At 41.8% G+C, this 19,218-nt stretch overlaps 1 protein-coding gene across 3 annotated transcripts in view; it reads right to left on the bottom strand.

Annotated features, from left to right (window-relative positions):
* The window catches only part of CARS2 (cysteinyl-tRNA synthetase 2, mitochondrial), a 42,310-nt gene that overhangs the window by 21,776 nt on the left and 1,316 nt on the right, over positions 1–19,218 (bottom strand). For all 3 annotated transcript variants that reach the window (XM_019731080.3, XM_019731078.3, XM_019731081.3), the window contains exons 3-8: positions 16,485–16,602; positions 8,834–8,905; positions 8,606–8,711; positions 5,903–5,986; positions 3,800–3,929; positions 539–672 (exon numbers count right to left, since the gene is read on the bottom strand). In XM_019731080.3, the coding sequence (XP_019586639.2) occupies positions 539–672; positions 3,800–3,929; positions 5,903–5,986; positions 8,606–8,711; positions 8,834–8,905; positions 16,485–16,602 (644 nt within the window). The remainder of the gene's footprint in view (positions 1–538; positions 673–3,799; positions 3,930–5,902; positions 5,987–8,605; positions 8,712–8,833; positions 8,906–16,484; positions 16,603–19,218) is intronic.

The raw sequence follows: 19,218 nt of genomic DNA, 5'->3' as shown, positions 1-19,218 counted from the left end.
CCAGTTCATTGTGGCCTTGTGACTTTTGTCAAAATTTGGACATATGAATCTTCCTGTGCATCCTGGGAAATTCCAAAATCACTATGCTCAAGATGTGGCTTGTTTCACAATCTACTTCTGAGAACACATGGCTGATGTTAACCAACTGTTTTTTTGAATAGTGAAATGGGAGATAGTGTTATTAGAGGATGACAGATATATATAGTGACAATATTAGAAGTTAAAATTGGCATATTCATAATAATGGTTAGATCATACTATTTGAAATTCCTTCTAAATAGTTTTATTTGAAAGAAACTTATATAGAACAGCATTGTAAAACATTTCCCATATTTTTATCAGCTCGTATTTCAATTCCAAAAACGGAGACTCATTCCTATCCAAGGAAGTTCATGTCCAACTGACCAAAATTCAAAAACAATTTAAAAGACAACTCTTTGAGCTGATCTGTATGTATTTCCAAATGTAGTTGTTTCACCAATAAAGATGGAATTGACAGAACTGAAATAGAACAAATTAATGTGAAGTCATTACTTACCAGAATGTAGAAAGTAATTTCCCCATTGCTTGCACTGATGAAAGACTTCACACTGTGCGATTTCGTTTTCATGATGTGGAAAAGCTAGATCTATCCCACCTGAGTGGATATCCAGTTGACTCCCAAATACCAAACTGCAAGACACAGTGCAGAAAAAAAAAGAATGCAGAGTTGTGGATTCATTCAAACAATTTGTCCAAACCACATCTTATGTTTAATCTTTCCAGGCTTTATTCAATGAATAAAATAAATGGATCTCAATTTTCAATCAATACGCATGATCATTTAACTGATACAAACGGAATGTGAAATTCTGTTCTAATAACTTCACAAAGTCACTAATTCATAACGTTTCCTCCTAGTAAAGAGACTTCATTCTCTTTGCTCCAGATATATGGTTTTTAAAAACTTACAAAATTACCTTTTCTTACTTTCAATAGGTAGAGTTTAGTGGTTTTCCAACTTTAACAAAAGATACAGAACTATAACATCAAGAGAATTTTTAATTTGGCTTTTGAAAATTTAACTATTTAGTGGTCACAGGAGAAAAACAAGGTAATAATTTAAAGCAATGCACTTCAGCTGTCAGCACTGCTGCTGTAATGCCAGGCTACACATTCCTGGAAAAGCTCAGATCCTACAAAACTGCACACAACTCACAGGGCTGATGGGGACAGTGAAGTTAGCCAGGCCACTCAAAGCCTGTGCCACTCTCACAGGGCACCTGCCAAAAGAACCTGTACCGGCATGAACAGTCCAGGTTGACTAGCAGCTGCTTCGGAGGACGTTAAAAATGCAAAATCAGTTAAAAATGCAGCAATCAGCACCGTGGAAATGCTGGTTTGTGGTGCCTGGGGTGATGAGGCCACCTCCCTCAGCGGACAGTGAGGCTGGAGTACAGACCTTCATGAATTCTCTAAAAATGGTTAAAAATAGACATTTATAAAGGTGCCATAGCCTCGCTGAGGTCCCTTCCTGTGGAAGGCTGACTCTCCTCCCCCTGGCTCCCCGGCTCCAGAAAAAACCCATGTGCACCAGTTGCGCTTTAGCTAAGCGGCGGTAGAGAAACTCACTGTGGCTGAGCGAGTCGTCCATTACTGTACATCCTTGGCATTGGGTTTTAGACAATCTCTTAGAGTCTTTGAAATTCAAATGTTGTAAAGAAGAGTATGAGATGGGAGGGACCAGGATTGGGAGAGCATAGGGACCTCAATTGTAATGAGTGACTCATTTTTACAAAGATCCGAAGCAAATATGACAATGTTACATGTAATAAAGCAAAACTGTGGTTATTCATTATATTAGTGTATTTTTTTATTAGTCTCTATTCTTGGCTGTATATTAGATCTATTTTAAAATAAGAGAAAGCTGAGAAGGAAGAAAAGTCTATTTTCATTATTTAGATTTCAACAAAAATAAAATATTTAATGGAGCCTTTAGATTTGAAATGTATTAAATGCTTTCTACATGCTTTAGAGAAATTATTTGAATCTATAAAATAACTATCTTTTTACAACCCAATGTATATCCCTTATGCTGTGAAGTCAATAAGTATTTACAAATCAACAAGTGTTTATAGTATGACTGAGAGCTAGACATAGTTGTTTTTAATGAAAAGTTGGACCCGTGCTTCATAGTAACAAGAGTTTGCTGTCTCAGGAATTCCTGGATACGTTTCCAGATGGGCCTCACAGACATCACCATAGGTGAGGGCAGCAAGGGCAGGTGTGGTGGAAAAGGGAGAATGCCTTCTGGGTCTTAACTAGAAAGAACAAAATTTGGGCAGGTCGTGGAGGACGAGGCTTTCCAGTATGGTAGGATGGGGTAAACCATATGGGGCTGAAAACTAAACCAGTGTGGGGTGAGTGCATGGGGCCGTGTTCTTACACGACATGATTACCCCTGCTCACACATACGTTCATACCCAGCCAGAAAATAGCTCCACGACCCTTGTGAGGGTGACTGGGTTTATCCATCTTAAAATGTGGGGTGTAGCTAGTAGCTTGAAATGTTCACTTTAAGCATACGTTCTTTATGTGTCTAATTTTAAAAACTACTTGTTACAATAAACATCTGCAGTGAACTGAAACACTTCAAATATATCAAAATCTATGAGTTAATATAAAACTAGAAAACCTGTCACCTCTACACACAGGAAATATGCACACAAGGTTATTCACTGCAGGTAATTTGTGAGAGCAAAATATTGGAAACCGCCACATGCCCCTCCTTCACAGGGTACTGGCTGAAGGAATGATGGTCCAGCCATGAAGCCGAGAGGCAAACGATGGAGACAAATGACACAAGGGAGCTCCCGGGAGAGAGTGCAAAGGGAGAAGAGACCGAACAGGACAGCGCTGTGCTGCCTTCTGAAGCACACGCACATGCACACAGGAAAAGGGACATCTGGCCACAGCAGAACCATGGTCAGTGCCAAAGGAACGGTCTGCAGAGGAGACCAAAAAGAAGGTGGAGGAGGCCCAGCAGAGATGCCGATACCAGAAGAAAGTTGTCTCACAGAGGCCAAGGGAAGAGCAGGGCATTAGCTGCGAGCCAGCGAGCAGGTCACCAGTGGCCTCAGTGAACCAGAGTCAGTAGGGCTGCCTGGGATGAAAGCCAGGCATAGCAGGTCACATGTAGCCAGTGAGAAGAGACGCAAACAGAAGAGAGGGTCACTGGAGAGATCAGGATCTGAGAAGGACCTGTGTTTGTGGAGCGTTTTAAGACAGAAGCGTCCCGAGCATGGTGTTGCCCGTGATGAAGGGCTGGGGGAAAGGGCAGATGGAAGATTGAGGAGGAGCCAGACACAGGGAAACGAGGTGACGCTCGATAGGATCTGATCAAGAACCAGCCTTGGGGGTGACGGTCTGTGGACTGAGAGAGCGGGTAAGAGGAAGACGTTTCACTCCCCTGTCCCTGGGGCTCTGCCCTTGCCCAGGCCCAGCTGCAGGGTTGGTGTTTTCCCAAATCCACTAGGCAGACAGAAGAAGGCAAGCTGGAACTGGCTTGTAGGTGATGGGAAATCAAGAACTGAATTGTAAAGCAGGCTTTTCTACTAAAAATAAACCAAGTGCTGGAAAGACAAACATGCCATGTTTGTTTTGTTTCCCTTCTTACAGCTAGACCTACCAGAGTGGAGTGTTAAGCTTTCTTCCCTATCTACGGGAAGGGCAAGCTTGCCCTATCTACGCCCTCTGCTGACCAAGTCAGGCATTGCTCGAGCTTTCACAACACAAAAAGAAGAATCCTGGAAAACCTTACCTTGAGATGGTGGAACATTCGATATGCCAGCCTGGTCTTCCGTTTCCCCAAGGAGAGGCCCAAAACATCTCCTGGGGTTTAGCTGCCTTCCAAAGGGCAAAGTCACTAGCATGCCGCTTGTCAGAATCACCTGCCAATAACAATTGGTTGATCAACAGGAGAGAACCTAGAATGGGCAAACCAACCAAAAATCGCCACAAAATTGAGATGCAGGAAGCACTTCCCAAAAATTCTGTTCCTTCTTATAAGTAACCTCACATTTCCCATTCTTATGTTTCTCTCTTTCCCTACATGATGGCTAGAAGGACTACGAAATACTTTTACCACCTAAAATATGCCAGAAGCATGAAGTCTATCAGCAGTGAGGTCAGTTTCAGTATGAATAATGAATGAGCCAAGATTTCAAACACACACGTAGTGCTGCATCTTTCTGAGGGGTGTATTGAACTGAGCACTCCCATTCTTCCTTGTTGTGTTCCATGAGAAAGCTGCATTTATCAATAACTGAGTTTCAGAGTAACTTTCAAAAGAAATCATATAGACCGAAAAGGAAAATTACCAGAGTGTCGATCACATTCAAAAAGTAAGAAAGCTCAGAAGAGGAAGGTTAGGTTATTGTTGAAGGTCATACAGAGCACCGGTACTGGGCTCTCCTTACATCCCAAACCTTGTGAATGGATAAATAATCTGTGGTCCATCCAGACAGTGGAATATTATTCAGCACTAAAAATAAATAAGCTATCAAGCCATGAAAAGACATGGAGGAACCTTAAACGCATATTAATAAGTGAACGAAGCCAGTCTGAAAAGGCCACATACTGTATGGTCCCAACTACGCAACGTTCTGGAAAAGGTAAAACTATGGAGACAGTAAAAAGATTAGTGGTTGCCAGGGATATTGGGGGGATGGAGATGAATAGGAGGAGCAGAGAGAATTTTTAGGGCAGTGAAACAACTCTGTATGATACCACAATGGTGGATACGTGTCGTTACACATTTGTCCAAACCCATAGAATGTACAACACCAAGAGTGAACCCTAATGTAAACGATGGACTTTGGCTGATAACAATGTGTAAATGTAGGTTCATCACTTGTGACAAATGTCCCATCCTGGAGATGGTGACAGTGGGGAAGTCTGTGCATGTCTGAGGGAAGGGGGTAAGTGGGAAATCTCTACCTTCTGCTCAATTTTGCTGTAAACCTAAAACGGCTCTAAAAAAATGAAGTCTGATTAAAAAAAAAAGTGTTGCTGATGGTAAAACGTGTAAGTCTGAGAAACTCCTCCTCTGACTCCATAAGGCACACGGCCACGTCCCACAGGCACGGATGATCTAGTCTTCTGTTCCCGCCTTTCAGGAGGGGGCAGGATACTACTGAGTGAAAGTAACAAACATTATTTCTGAGGAGTCAAGTAAATGGCCTAGTTTAGGGAAGGAGGATTATGCCTAAAGACAAATCTTGAACAATTTTTCTTTGGGGTTTCTGCTTGGTTCTCTTAAATAGTATCCTTTTAAAATTATTTTTAATTTAGTTCTGCAAACTTATTATTTCTCCTTCATAAAATGACTTTGATCTAACAAATCACTGGAACAGAAGAGAGTATAGGAACAGATTCAAATACATTGGGAATATAATATATAGTAAAATACATATGGGAACCTAATGTACATAAAATTTATATGGGAATTTAACGTATGATAAAATGCCTATGGGAATTCAGTATAAGAAAAAATACTTTGGGAATTTAATATATGATAACAGCAAGATGGAGAAGAGTTTAAAACCATGACACCATGTATGCATATGTTTCATGTGCAGAGACCATCTCTGGAAGGAACCATGCGAACGGGCCAATGTGCTGTCTCCAGAAGAGCTGGAGAACCAGGCAGGCACGGAGAGCTGACGTGCCACACGCTGTGTGAACTTTATACTCTGCATGGTTTCTGTGTTTGAGAAACAATTAAATGTAAAACAGCTGTGATCAACAGTCGAGCACCATCACCACTTCTGGGGGTGGGGGGTCAACTGAGCACTGGGAAAGCAGAAGCCGAGTCTGTGCTTCAGCCCCAGAAGCTGAGACGGGAGGCCAGGGGTCCACTCACCTGGCTCTGCAACAGGCCCGGGGGCGACACCGACGAGCTTGCCATACTTGTCTCCTCTCGACTGCAGATCAAAGTAGACGTTGCCTGTTTTACAAAGGTTAGTTATGGTTTCATAATTAAATATCAGCATCTATACAGCTTAATTGCTAACAAGTCATTAGAATTTAAACATGGAATATGGCATCTAGCCTTCATTTGGCTCCTTACATTGTATTTTAAAATCAGCATTAACACCACCACTACTATTTTTCAAAAACATTCATTTGGATACATCCAGATGTAGAAGTAAAAACACAAATGTAAGTTGTGCATCAAAGCAAGAATTGCACTTAAAAAGCAATTCTTTTTAACAAGAAAAAGATAGAGTGTTATCACTGGCTTGCATTCAGCTCTGGGCTTTATGTTACACACCAGTCAGCAAAGAAACCCTTTCCTAACTAGATATCCTCTAAGGCTGTCTTTATTACTTAGGTTACAAACATCTTCACACTCAGGCATCCTGTGGCTCTCCTTTCACTGACGTGCAAACCGTCCACCCTTTTAGACTAAGGGTGTAAGATGACCTTTGCCATGGGGCCACTGCAGGGCCAGGGCCAGCTCTTGCTATGTCCATCTATGAAGCATAAAGAGGCAGAGAAGGGGAGGCTGTGTCAGAGGTGGAACTCTTGCAAGAAGAAAGTCTTCCCCCAGCTCATCGGGGGCTGCTTGTAAACAGAGACCCCAGGTCATTGGTTCTGCCCTGTATCCCTCAGAGTCCATCTCTTCAGAGTTTATTACTGAGCTCTCATTACAAGCTGGGATAAACTGTGAAAATGGGAGAGTACTGACTGGGGGAGTTGCTTTCTATTAAGTCAGAATGTAAACAGCACTTGAAAATGCTTTAAAAGAGAAAGAAACGGCTCCCTTTCATGGAAGAAATATTTCCCCATACCTTTGTTTATGTTATCAATTTGCTGGACAAATTGTTTCTTCACAAATAGTTCAAAGAGCAAATTACAGCCAAGCTTTGTGAAACTGTCACAAAGTCCGAATTAATGGAATTTCAGTTAATGAAATGTACTTAAAATTAATTATATTTATGTTATCATTATTTAAAATTTACGATAAAGCATAGTAAAACACCAAACAGCATTGATTCCTAAAGCATGTTCAAACGAGAATCTCTAAGCACCTCATAACATTACTAATGAGTTTATCTGGGAAAACTTGAAATAACTTGAGATAAAGTTACATGAGAGCAGGAACACAATTTCCTGTATTTTCGGAAGCAAACTCCACTTCAGTACCTAAGCCCTTTACAACAAGTTTTTCTTGGAAACAAAATCTAAATATAGCAAATAAGATAAAGTAAAAGACCGTGAGTTCTGTTTGCATAGGCTACTGAGAAAGGCAACACATGGGGTCCCTTACCTGTATCTTATGCTCTCAGGTAGGACCACAAAACAAAGGTGCTTACAGTCCAATAATCCCTATAAATGGTGTCCATTACCATCCTTTATACTTTGTTATTGACTTGCAACAAGCACTGAAATATCTGCATATCCCCAACCCTGGGCTGGGTACTCTAATGAGTTATTCACTAAAAGCAAAAGGTTTTTCTGGTCCACTGCCTGACAAAATATGAATACATTAATAACAGGCTGAGGGAGCATATTATTGGCTCCCAAATGCTACAGTATAGATATCAAAGGTGTTAAAGAAAGTTGACTTTCAGCTACGGATGGTAAAGAAAATTTCCTGGGAGAGAGAAAACTTTGGTCCGGGTTTGTGGGATGGGCAGGATTTAGATTTAGGAAGAATGACTGGAGAGGAGGGAAGGCAGAAAACAACACTGAATCACAGACAGAAGCAGCAAAACACCAGGATGCCAATCTTTCCCAGCAAACAAAAAGCAGCAGCTCCTAAACCAACTGAGCTCTACCAGAAGGAAGCGACCACACTCATCCAGAAGACAGGGCAGTTCTGTAAGACAACTGGCCCCGTCAGTCTCCTCAACAAGTCCACGATGAGGGGAACAAAGTGAGAACATCTGAAACTGAAGGGACACAACCACATGCAGTGAGCGACGTGGATTACATTCTGACGTGGGGAGTGGGGCCAACTGAATAAATGCAAATATGCAGAGGATATGGGATGCTGTCAGGGAACTGTCCAGCGTCCCAGGTCTGATCATGACACTGGGTCACGTTGGGTGATGTCTTTTATTTAGAGATGAGTGTTGAAGTGTCAAGGGCCTGGCATGTCAGGATGCCTGCAGCTTTCTTTCACTGGTCCACCAAAAACCAACATGCCCATACGAGATGAACATCTGAGGGCTAGTCGTTAACAGGGGGGTAGGTCTTTGTACTGCCATTGTCCCCAACATTTTGTTATGAAAAATTGTAAACAGTTGAAAAAAGACTCCAGTGAACAGCTGCATGTCTACATCCAACAGTTGTAGCATTTTGCCATATCTGCCTTATCGAGACTCGCTCTCCAGATGGTCACTCATCTCTTGCTGTGACTGCGGAAAATATTTTTTAAAAGAATTGATGCAACTATTTTGCAAAGACACAACAACCGTGACAAAACCTCACCTCATTTTCAGTGTAGGAAAAGACAGTAAAACATTTGGTACTTTCCAACAACCCGTAAATGTGTGTCCAGTTTCTCAAAGTCCGATCAGTATGACCCAATGATCAGCTTTCATAACATAACTCTTACCTTTTCCTGTTGCATAAGCATGCCCATTAGCAATTATTCCTTCAATGAAAGAAATTATCTGAGGAATATTTTCAGTTACCCTCAAGTATACTGTGGGTGGGAGAACCTGAAAGAAAGCAAAGCGGAGATGACTGTTTCCACAGTTCAAAAACGAGGGTCAGCCACCACTGGCTTTCACTGTTCAAGCTTCTTATCCTCATGGCAAGAAAAATCAACAACAGGCTTTACCTTCAAGGCTGCCATATCTTGTTTAAAATCTTCTTCATAAAGACTGGCAAGAGAAGCGGGTGATACATTCATCTGCAAAAAGATTAGGTGAGCATATTAGGAAGTCTGGAGTATTCACTACAGAACCACACAGAGGCACGACGGCTTTCAGGGCTGGGAGGGCCGGGCCCCACGGCCACACCACGGCATGGCCTTAGTTTGGCACAGCCCACTCACACAAAGGGCGTTTAATTTTAGGTATCGACCTTCTTCTAGTCACTTAGCTACTCAGAAAGGTTTGGCAATCCTATTTTCTGGTTAGAGAGGAAAAAGGAATAAACAATTCATGATTTCCGTTACATAATTCAAAACAAAAAATGAAATATACAGAAAAAAGCCTCCACTGCTCTAAACCAGTGCAAGCCAAATCAATCTGTTCTACATAATACCCAGTAACTTGAGTCCTATCTTATCCCTTACCCCTCAGCAGACAAAAGAAAACAACTCACAAGTACATTAAAAAGGAAATCTCTTAGAAATACTTGAAAGCAACATATGGTAGCACATGAAAATAGGGATTGTGATGGGCGTTCAGTCCCCTGGCTGGGCTCCTGGGACGGGCAACACCCCACAAATGGACGTGGGATTCTGAACGTAGGGCAGCCTCAGATTCTCAGAGGGGGCTGGCACACAAAAGTATTCCTTATGTCTCAGCAGAAAAACAACCCCAGGACAGAAGTACGATACACTGTGACATTCTGAAACTGAAGCTGGCTTCATAACGGAGCCTGGGAAGGGACCCGTGAGCCTCTGGGACTCACCAGCATCTGTGGCATCTGCTCCGTGCGGGGCACTCCCCAACCCTGAGAGACAGGGCTCCCATTTTGTGTTGAGGAAATTTCAGGTCTGGAATAGTCAGAGACTTTCTCAAGTGAAACACCACCTTGAATCCTGTGACCATGAAACCCACCCAGCTCAGGGTCCGAAAACGGCAATCGCCCTAGAAACTGTGACCAGTGAACATTTATGAAGAAATACATCTGGTAAATGAAGCGTTGCTGTCCAAGCATCTTTTTAGGCTGCTCTCTATGCCTTAGGCTTTCTTTGCAGCATGGAGATAATCCCACCTAAGTGTCCCTTCGATTGCTATGAGGATTCAGCGTGCAATGGGGAAGTCAACGCTGTGAATAGAAAATACTACATTAGATCACTATTAAAGAGACAGAACACCCTGTACCCAGACATAGCTGGTGATCAGTACGTATTAGCCCTTTTCCTATGATGTAGCATGGTGGCAAAGCCGACCTCCTAAAAGAAAAATCAGTTAACTTACATCTGTCCAGAGGACAAAAGCCTAACCAAATAAAAAAGCTAAAAATTCAGTGTCATCTTCCACTTCAGAACTTTCAAATACTGTGCAATGTAGACCTAAGGGTCAGCAGATTACTTGTATTTATTTATCTGTAATTTTTGTTCTCTGCATACGAAACTCACTCCCAGGGAATGCAAATGACATAAAGGGTACTCAGGACCGGCCTCCCTCCAAGAAGGCAAACAGTCACCAGTTGTCTCAGGAGCATGACTGTGGTCACACGTGCATTTGCATTTTCTTCTGGAAATGCAGCCCCCTCCACACACGCCCTGCACCTGGCTTCCTTTGCTAACAACAGTGTTCCAGATCTGCCCACGAAGATCGTGCTGAGCCCCCTTCCTTTCCAAGGCTGTCCGCATTCGTCCCACAGACGCATCATGAACTATTCACCAGCCCTCTCCAGTTACCTTCCCATCTTTTGCTGTGACACACACGTCACTTCCCACAGGGACAAATACATTTCTAAGCTAGAGACCTAAACATGAAACTGCTGGTCAGAGGATGTTTGCTGGCTGCTGCCCACAGCCTCCTACGGAAGGTGCGTGTACCAATGTGAACCTGACGTGCAAGGCCCACGTGTATCCACAGCCCACACCCTTGCCCGCACAGGCCTAGCAAACTTGTAGACTTTGTCAACATGGCAGCCAAATGATGCTTTCTCAGTGTAATTTTAATTTGTCCTTGTCTTATTTGAGTACACTTGAACATCTCACAAGTTCAGGATCTATTTGTATTAAATGATTTGTAATTAGCCCTACCTACGAACTACTGCGTTACAGATGTTGTCTCACTGATCTGCAGGAAGTATTTTTATATGAGAGAAATTAATCTTTTGTCTCTGATAGGAATTTCAGTATTTTTTTAAAGTATTTCAACTTTATGGTTACTTTATGGCATGTAGAAAATTGCATTTTTATATTTAGCAATCTTTTATATTCTCAACCTTTTCCCATAAATGGCTTCTGGGTCTGAAAACAAACTTAGAAACATCTTCCTCAATATGAGGCTATAAAAAGTGCCCCAAGGTTCTTTTAGTAATTTGTGGTTCCATTAAATCTCTGATCTGTCTCAAATTTGGTTGTGAGGCATATATCCAACTTTGGTTTATTTTTTTTTCCCCAGCTGGTTACCCAACTGTCAACACTTTTTACTGAATAATGCATCTGTTCCCCATTGATTTGAAATGCCATATTTATCACAAAACAAATTTCCATTAGTTATTGTATCTATTTCTAGACTTTCTAGTGTCTGTCTATTCATGTATCTGCACAACAACATTTAATTTCACAACCTTCACAGAGACGAAAGGCAGATCGGCTGATACCTGGGACAGGGCACCAGGGAGAGAGGAAGGGGAGATGACAAGAAGCAGAGGAAACTCTCGGGGGCGATGGATGGAGACGGTCACCCTCCTCACTGGTGATGGGTACACAGGTTTGCAAGTTTTATCATGTTGAGTGCCTCACATGCAATTTATTGTGGGTCTGTTCAACCTTAATAAAGCTGTACCCAAAAAAAAGAAGACTATGAAAACCTTTTTCTATAGCTTTTAAAATATTTTAATGTTTGGTAGGGCTACTCCTTAATACTCTTCTTTTACAGACTTTTCTTGGCTATTCTTGTTTTTTTGCTATCCCATATGGACTTTAGAATCAATGTGTCTAGTTCTAAAAAGGGGAATAAGATGGGCATATGCACACACACACATACACGCTCCTTTTAAATGACTTACAAAGTACAGCACTGTCCAAACAAGCAAGTCCCTGTGCCACATGTGTGGCTCCTCCAGCTCACATGGCACGACTCTAGAGGACGTGGTTCAGAAATGTTCATGAGTGACAATGAATTGTAAGAGGAATACCATCTATTGCCGGCCTTGGGGAGAGGGAGGGAACCATTTTCTAAAAATTAAACTTCTATGGAAGCACACACTGTTCCCCAATAAAGTCCTGTTCCTCTTCCCCAATTAAAAAAAAAAATAAATCTTAAAAAAAAAAAATAAATAAAATAAATAAAAATTAAACTTCTAAATTTAATTTTTAAGCAGCTGATCAAACTGCATGTCAGGATAGCACTGCTCTCTCACGTTCCATAAAACAAAAGGTGCTGAAGGCAGGTGCTAAAATGAGTCCTGGTCCATGTTAATTCAGGTTATTGTCCAGCTCTCCTTTATTATCATATATCATTTCAAGTCAGTTCTCTCCCTAGCAGGAGACCCTGCTGGTTGGGCCCTGGGCTCAGACTGAGTGTCCAGTCTTCTTCCTAGAAAGGAGGGTGATGTAGGCCAGGGTTCTGAAGCTGAGAAAGGATAACTTTGGCCTGAATCACTCTAACACATTTATTATGATTTTTCTTTTCTTTTGTTTTTTAATTTTTTTGTTGGGGAACAGTGTGTTTTTCCAGGGCCCATCAGCTCCAAGTCATTGTCCTTCAATCTAGTTGTGGACGGCACAGCTCAGTGGCCCATGTGGGAATCGAACCGGCAACCCTGTTGTTCAGAGCTCGTGCTCTAACCAACTGAGCCACCCGGCCGCCCCATTATGATTTTTTTTTTAACTTAAATTGTGACTATGGAAATATGCCATGCCTCTATTAATTCTTACCCCAAAAATCTTCCTATGGTTTTTATCTCTGACAAACTATACAACTGTGCCAAAAATGAAAGTCAAGGGAGTAATTCAGAAATGTGTAATATCATAATTTAAAATATTTTAAAAGCAAGTGTTGGAAAAGATGGTGTGAAGGATATCACCATCATTAAAAAAGCCTGCATTAGATAAAAAGAATAGCCTTTTTGGTAGCTTCTAAAAAATACATAGGTGTTTTCATAACAGTTTTTCAGATACGCAGTTTATCATCTTAAAGAAAGACATCATTTTGAGAACAAAAAAACTATTCAATGCCATATTAACATCTTGCTGCGTAACAAATCTGGAAACTTCTAGGTGCCAAAATTAAACAGTCTATATTTAGGATCTTTAAACCAATTCTACCAACTTTTTCATATTCCGAGTATTGTATAAAATTTTTAAAGTAACAACCAATGCCTCCTGGTGGTATTTCTGAAATCTTCGAAATAACTCCTCATTCTTCCTGCACTGATGACTGCCTGTCACCCCCTCCTTCCTGAAACCCGCCCCTTCCGGGACTCCTGGCTCTCCACCACCGTACTGACCACCCACCTGACACTCCCGCCTGCCCCCTCCCAGTACGTCCTCCCAGTTCTCCTCCCTGTCTCCCCCTTCCCGTCCTTTCCCACTGGGCCCACCCGAGCCTGACCAGTCTCCCGCCACCCACCAGCCACGCCTCCACGACTCTCAGGCCGACATTTCTGCCTCTGATTTTGAATATTCTGAGCAGACCCCAATTCACCAAGGGCAGGGATACATGTGCGTTACCTCAGGTTCCCGCTGAGTGCGATGACAGATGAAACACTGACCTGCTCACCTTCCTTCTATAAACCTACATTTCCAAATGCCACCTCTGCTGTGGTATTACTTCAAACTGCTCTTTTCCTCACTATATCAGAGATCGCTCATTTCTTTCTGTCATTTCCATTCCAAATCCAGCCGGGGAGGTCGACTTCAATCTCAGACCCTCATCTCCTCCCGTGTGAAGGGGGATAAGGCACCACACCTGGCAGGTGCTACTAGGTCAGATGTCGCAGACACAGAACAGGTTGCCTTGCTTCCCACCACCGCCTCCCTTCCAATCCCTCCAGATTTGCCCCTCACTCGCTCTTGTGGCCATGTTAGTATGTCACAACCTCACCTCCAGGCCCTTAAGTGGCTGGCCTAGGGGGGACACCCCAAAGCTACAAACACAGGTGGGGGACTGGACATGGAGCAGAGACAGAATTGAATGTTGACAAAGGTTTGACCAAACCATCATAGAGAACCAGGGGTGGGGTGATGAACCCCAAATGTTAGCACTGCCCACTTTCATTTCTATAACTGCAGTGTCTTCTGACACCAAACGTGTGGTTCCTTTTCCAACACCGACCACTTCTCCAATTCTTCAACTCAAGCTGGGTGTCCTACAGTTTAATCCTCTTCTGATACCAACTTCTTGAGTTAGCACAGACCCCACAAGTTAGGCGATCGGCCCCACAAGACTGCCCCCACTTCAGACACCAGCTGCAAATGGTGGTCGCCAGGCCACCGGCACTTCGGCCCACTGACTACAAATTTGGGAGGTTGATAGAATGAGTCACAGAACTCAGGAAAGCACTCTGCTTACTATGACCAGGTTAGTAGAAAGGACACAACTCAGGAACAGCCAGATGGATGAGATGCGTAGGGCAAGGTATGGGGAAGGAGTAAAGGGAACTACCAGGCCCTTTCCGGGCGCGCAAACCCCCAGCACACCCTGTGTTCACCAGCCACAACCTCTAGAGCTCTGCCATTCGGGGGTTTTCATGGAGGCTTCATTGCCTGAGAAGGTTGATTAAATCAGTGGCCCTTGATGACCAACTCCATCTCAGGCCTCTCTTCCCTCCTACAGTATTTTCCCAAAAATAAGACCTAACCGGAAAATAAGTCCTAGCATGATTTTTCAGGATGACATCCCCTGAACATAAGCCCTATGGAGCAAAGCTTAATATAAGACCTGGTCTTATTTTCGGGGAAACATGGTGGGAGGCGGAGGTAGTGGGAGGGTGTGGCAGTGGAAGTTCCCAGCTCTGTTCATGGCGTGGCCTTTCTGGCATCAGCCCCCCCATCCCGAAGCCATCCAGGGGCCCCAGCCACATGCTCCTCCAGGCCCCCTTTCTGCCTCCCTCATGCTCTTCCCTCTGCCCAGAATCACCTCACTGCCCTTGCTCTTCATGTGTCATCCTTTGCCTAATGCTTAAGATCCTGTGTAGGCTAACCTCCTCCAATAAGTCATTTCTGAACTCCAGGGATGCTGGGTGATCTTTGCATCCCTCCATCCAGGCTTATAAAATAAAGTATGTCACACATAGAGCATCTGTACATGGGTCCGTCTGCCTCACCGGACACAAGCTCCGAAAGGCAAGAACTGTCTTCGTCACCTGTGTTCACATGAAGCCAGGCACAGGCCTGACCCCGGACTGTTCAATGCATGCTCAGGGACAGTTCCGGAAATCAAAATCGAGTCTACCACAAGGGAACACAATCCACTGACTAAATGGCCCAAACAAAATTGAAATGGGAAACCCCACCGTGACGAGGACATGAAGAAATACTTTCAAAGTTGGAACACATTTTTAACACCTCTAGTAACCTCTCTGAAATGATCCAACCCTAAAGACAGTAACCAACTGCTCATCTTTTAACCGAGTAGTTCCACTTTGGAAAAATATTAAAGGAAACAAAAAAGATATTCATAGCCGCACCATTTTTAACAGCTAGAAACAATATAAATAGTCGATGACGAGGGATCTGGGGGAACTGCTGAATAGCCACCCACAGTGGAATGCTATCTAGTTATTAAAAAGGCAAATCAGTAGAAACTAGGAAGACATGGTTTCCATAAAATAAATTTGAGAGAAAATAGCAGAATATGGGAGTAACCTTAAAGTGCAAAAAAAAAGATAGTAAATTATAATATGTCCATGTGATGGAATGTTATAAGGCTATTTAAAAATGTTCGAGAATACTTAAAAACATGAAAAAACACTCAAAAGACAGTAAGTAGAAAAAACAGACTATAAAGTATAAACTGGTTTTCTAAAAAAATACTACATACATGTACATACATTTTGTAAAATTACAGGAATATAAAGCACTCAATGTAAGTTTTTCCGTAAATTAAATAATTTAACAATTACTTATAGCTCTTTAGAAATAATGGTTAAAGTCACTAATTATAAAAGCAGGAGAGGTGAAACTTTGAAAGTAGACTTTAAAAAATATAACTATTTAAATAACTACTAATTTAACCCCTCATTAGAACTCTCCCCAAAACTTCTTTTAAATATCACGTGAGATACAAGACAAGTACCCTGTTCACTTAACAAACGAGAAAATTAAACTTCATATGAGTTAGATTTCCTTGGAGGCTGAGGGGCCAGGGAAGGGATTACAGCTTCAATTCAGGAGGCCACCACAGAATGAGGAGATTTATTAAAGGCTTCAGGGACCAAAATCAAATAGATCTGAACTTCCATTACCAGGACACAAAGATCCCTCTGATAATCTATCAGAGTACACTCACTGGGCCATGCATAGACAGTAAGAAGGGAAAAGTACTTGTGAAACACAAATAAGACAAACTGTCACATAGGGATCAGAACACTAATTAATCAAGTTACCAACCCATATAATCTTCGACACTTACCTCATTAGCCCTTTTAATTATCTTATCATCCACATCTGTAATTCCCATCACCATGATGATGTTGCATCCAAAAACCCTGGTTAGGATCCTTCGAATTATATCAAATCTAACATAGGAGCTGAAAGGAAAAAACAAACAAACATTAGGGCACTTTAATTTAGAAAGTCATCACTGTGATCTTTAAAAGGCAGTGCATTACATTTTACATGCTGCTGCCTAACTTCAAGTGTGGGATGTAATTAATAGTTCAAGCGCAACTAGAAAAAGGAAGAGGCTTTTACTAACTGGTCCACATAGGTCCTCACAAGAAATTGACAAAGGTACTGCCTCAATATCAGGATACAATGTAGCATTTTTAATTTTAGAGCTGTTGTTTCAGTGAGTTTGTATCTATTTAATTATATAAAAATGTACTCCTAATCCAATCTCACTACTTAGTTAAAATACTGAGAGCTTTTAGCATTCTTATTCATGTTCTAGAATAACTATAATGTTTCGCTATAACAAAATACAAGCAAATAATTACAAATCAAGATAAGTGCAATCCTATTAAAAGTGTATAAGATAACTACTAAGAAATGTGCACACTACTGTGGAATATTAAAACACCAGCTTATTGATAGACTGACTACCTTGGGGTAATTCAGATTTGTAAAACCAAAAGGTTTTAAAATCTATTAAGATCCATTCAAAAATCTCAAGAATCTGGTTTCCCATAAAAGCAACATTAAAAGTTAAGGTGGCTAATCTCATGCTCATCTCTGTCGTCCATACGGCCTCTGTAAATTTGAATTCATAAAATAATTTTCCCTTGAAAACGAACCTCGTAATTGTATCCTTTGAATCTCCCACACTCATTCACCCCAAATACAGCCAAGGCCAAATCTCTCAATTTTAGTGATAAAACTCTTTCTGAAACTCCTTGCCAAGATGTTAAACCTTTTGAAGTCTCAGGCTGCTTATTTATAAATTAGGCAAAATTCCAACACCCCATAGGGTTGTTGTATATAATCTTAGTGCCTGTGCAGCAAGAATTCCAAGAAGCATGAGCTATTTTCACCATCATCACTACTATGCCCTCCATTCATCTTGAGTTGGGAAAGACTCTACAAGACATGAGATTTAAGAGAAAAAGTGAATAGGAACCTAAAACAAGGCGAAAACAGAAGTGAAGTCACCAGCTTGGCCAAGAGGAGCTCAAGGGCTGCAAGACCCTGAGATACTACTGCAGGCGGGCTGCTCCCCCAGGGGCTACTCCATGTGAATTATGTGAGATGCACGGTAAAAGGAGCAGAGAACACAGCTCATTGTCCTGGTTCATCGTGTCCCCACTGTGGGACTTGAGGCTGGTTCCATTAGCCGTCTGCATCCCTCTGCATCACACTATCCCCATTGGTAATTTGGGGATAATAACAGCACTGCCACCTGGTGTTGTTAGGAGTATTACATTGGCTGGTGTTTGTAAAGCCTTTAGAACAGTGCCTGGCACATAGCAAGTACTATCTGTGCTTGTTAAGTGTATGTTTTGTGTCTTGTTTTTAAACAGAAGCTGGTGTGGCTGCCTAGAGAGGCAAGTGGGGAGACAAGAACCTGGAGAGTAAGTAGGACAGACCTGCAAACCACAGAGATGTCCTTAAGATTTTGAACTTTACCTAAGAACAGTAGAGCCATGCATGACCATCCCTGCCAACACCTCCCAACTTCTTCAGAAATCTTATAGTACTTGGGTTTTCTACCTCTCAGAAGCGTCTTAAATTGAATTGACTCTTCTTGAAAACAGGGTTCTATCTCACTATGAAGACTTCCATAGTGGTTATTCTTGAGTGGGGGAGGGGAACGATGAAGGGGGACACAGAGGAGGCTTCTGGGGTGTTGGTAACATTCCGTTTCTCCATTGAAGAGCCATGAACAATCACTCAGCTGTACACTTAAGATTTGTGCTCTTTTCTGTATTTGTAAAGGCAAATAAAAACTGGAACTTAGAAGCTTGATTTTCTAGATGAAAATAAGAAGAGATTCTCCCACTCCCCCTTTCTTTCCAAATTTCTTCCTCAGTCATTTTCAAATATATGTAACTCTTTTTAATGGCTAACTAAGCCTCTGTCAGTCTCACAACTCAGGGAAGTTTCAAGGACCTAGGAGCCACCTCTTTGAAATGAAGTCGTCCAGGACAATGATGCTCTGTCACCCAATGGGAGGACATGGGCCTAACTTGTCACCTGACTCCACATGGCAAACCCTGCCTCAATTAGTGAGCTGTATCCACTTAGCTCTATGGAAGACTGTGATTTCTTTCTGTTTTTGCAATCTTTTTAGTGGTTGCCTGTAATGTGCATCCCATCCTGGTTTAATACTTATTCAATAATAAAAGTTTTCTCTTCTACCTTTGTAGAGAGGTTATTCAGTTTTGGAGATTATTTGGAGATTACTATTTTGCCCAACATATGTTATACTTCAATAAAGAGGTCAAAATATGCTTTTTGTAATTAATGGTTAAGTTAGCCAAAAGTGAAGGAAAGAAATGATTCCTAGACCATTTATTTTGTTATAATAAAACACAAAAATGTTCAGATCTTGCTGGGTGGTATATAATGTTTTTAAATGTGTACTAAATAACGGTAACTTTTTACTTTTAGTCTTGATCTGAACAATAACAAGTTTAAAAGATGTACAAAAGAACATACACAAGATTAGGAAAAGTGGCACTTTTGACAAATGTAGAAATCAGTGCAGC

Source organism: Rhinolophus sinicus, chromosome 16 (assembly GCF_057876585.1).
Source record: "Rhinolophus sinicus isolate RSI-liver-muscle chromosome 16, RSI-T2T, whole genome shotgun sequence".
Classification (NCBI taxonomy): domain Eukaryota; kingdom Metazoa; phylum Chordata; class Mammalia; order Chiroptera; family Rhinolophidae; genus Rhinolophus; species Rhinolophus sinicus.
Note: the sequence above shows the minus strand (reverse complement) of the source record. Positions and strands in the feature narration are given on the sequence as shown.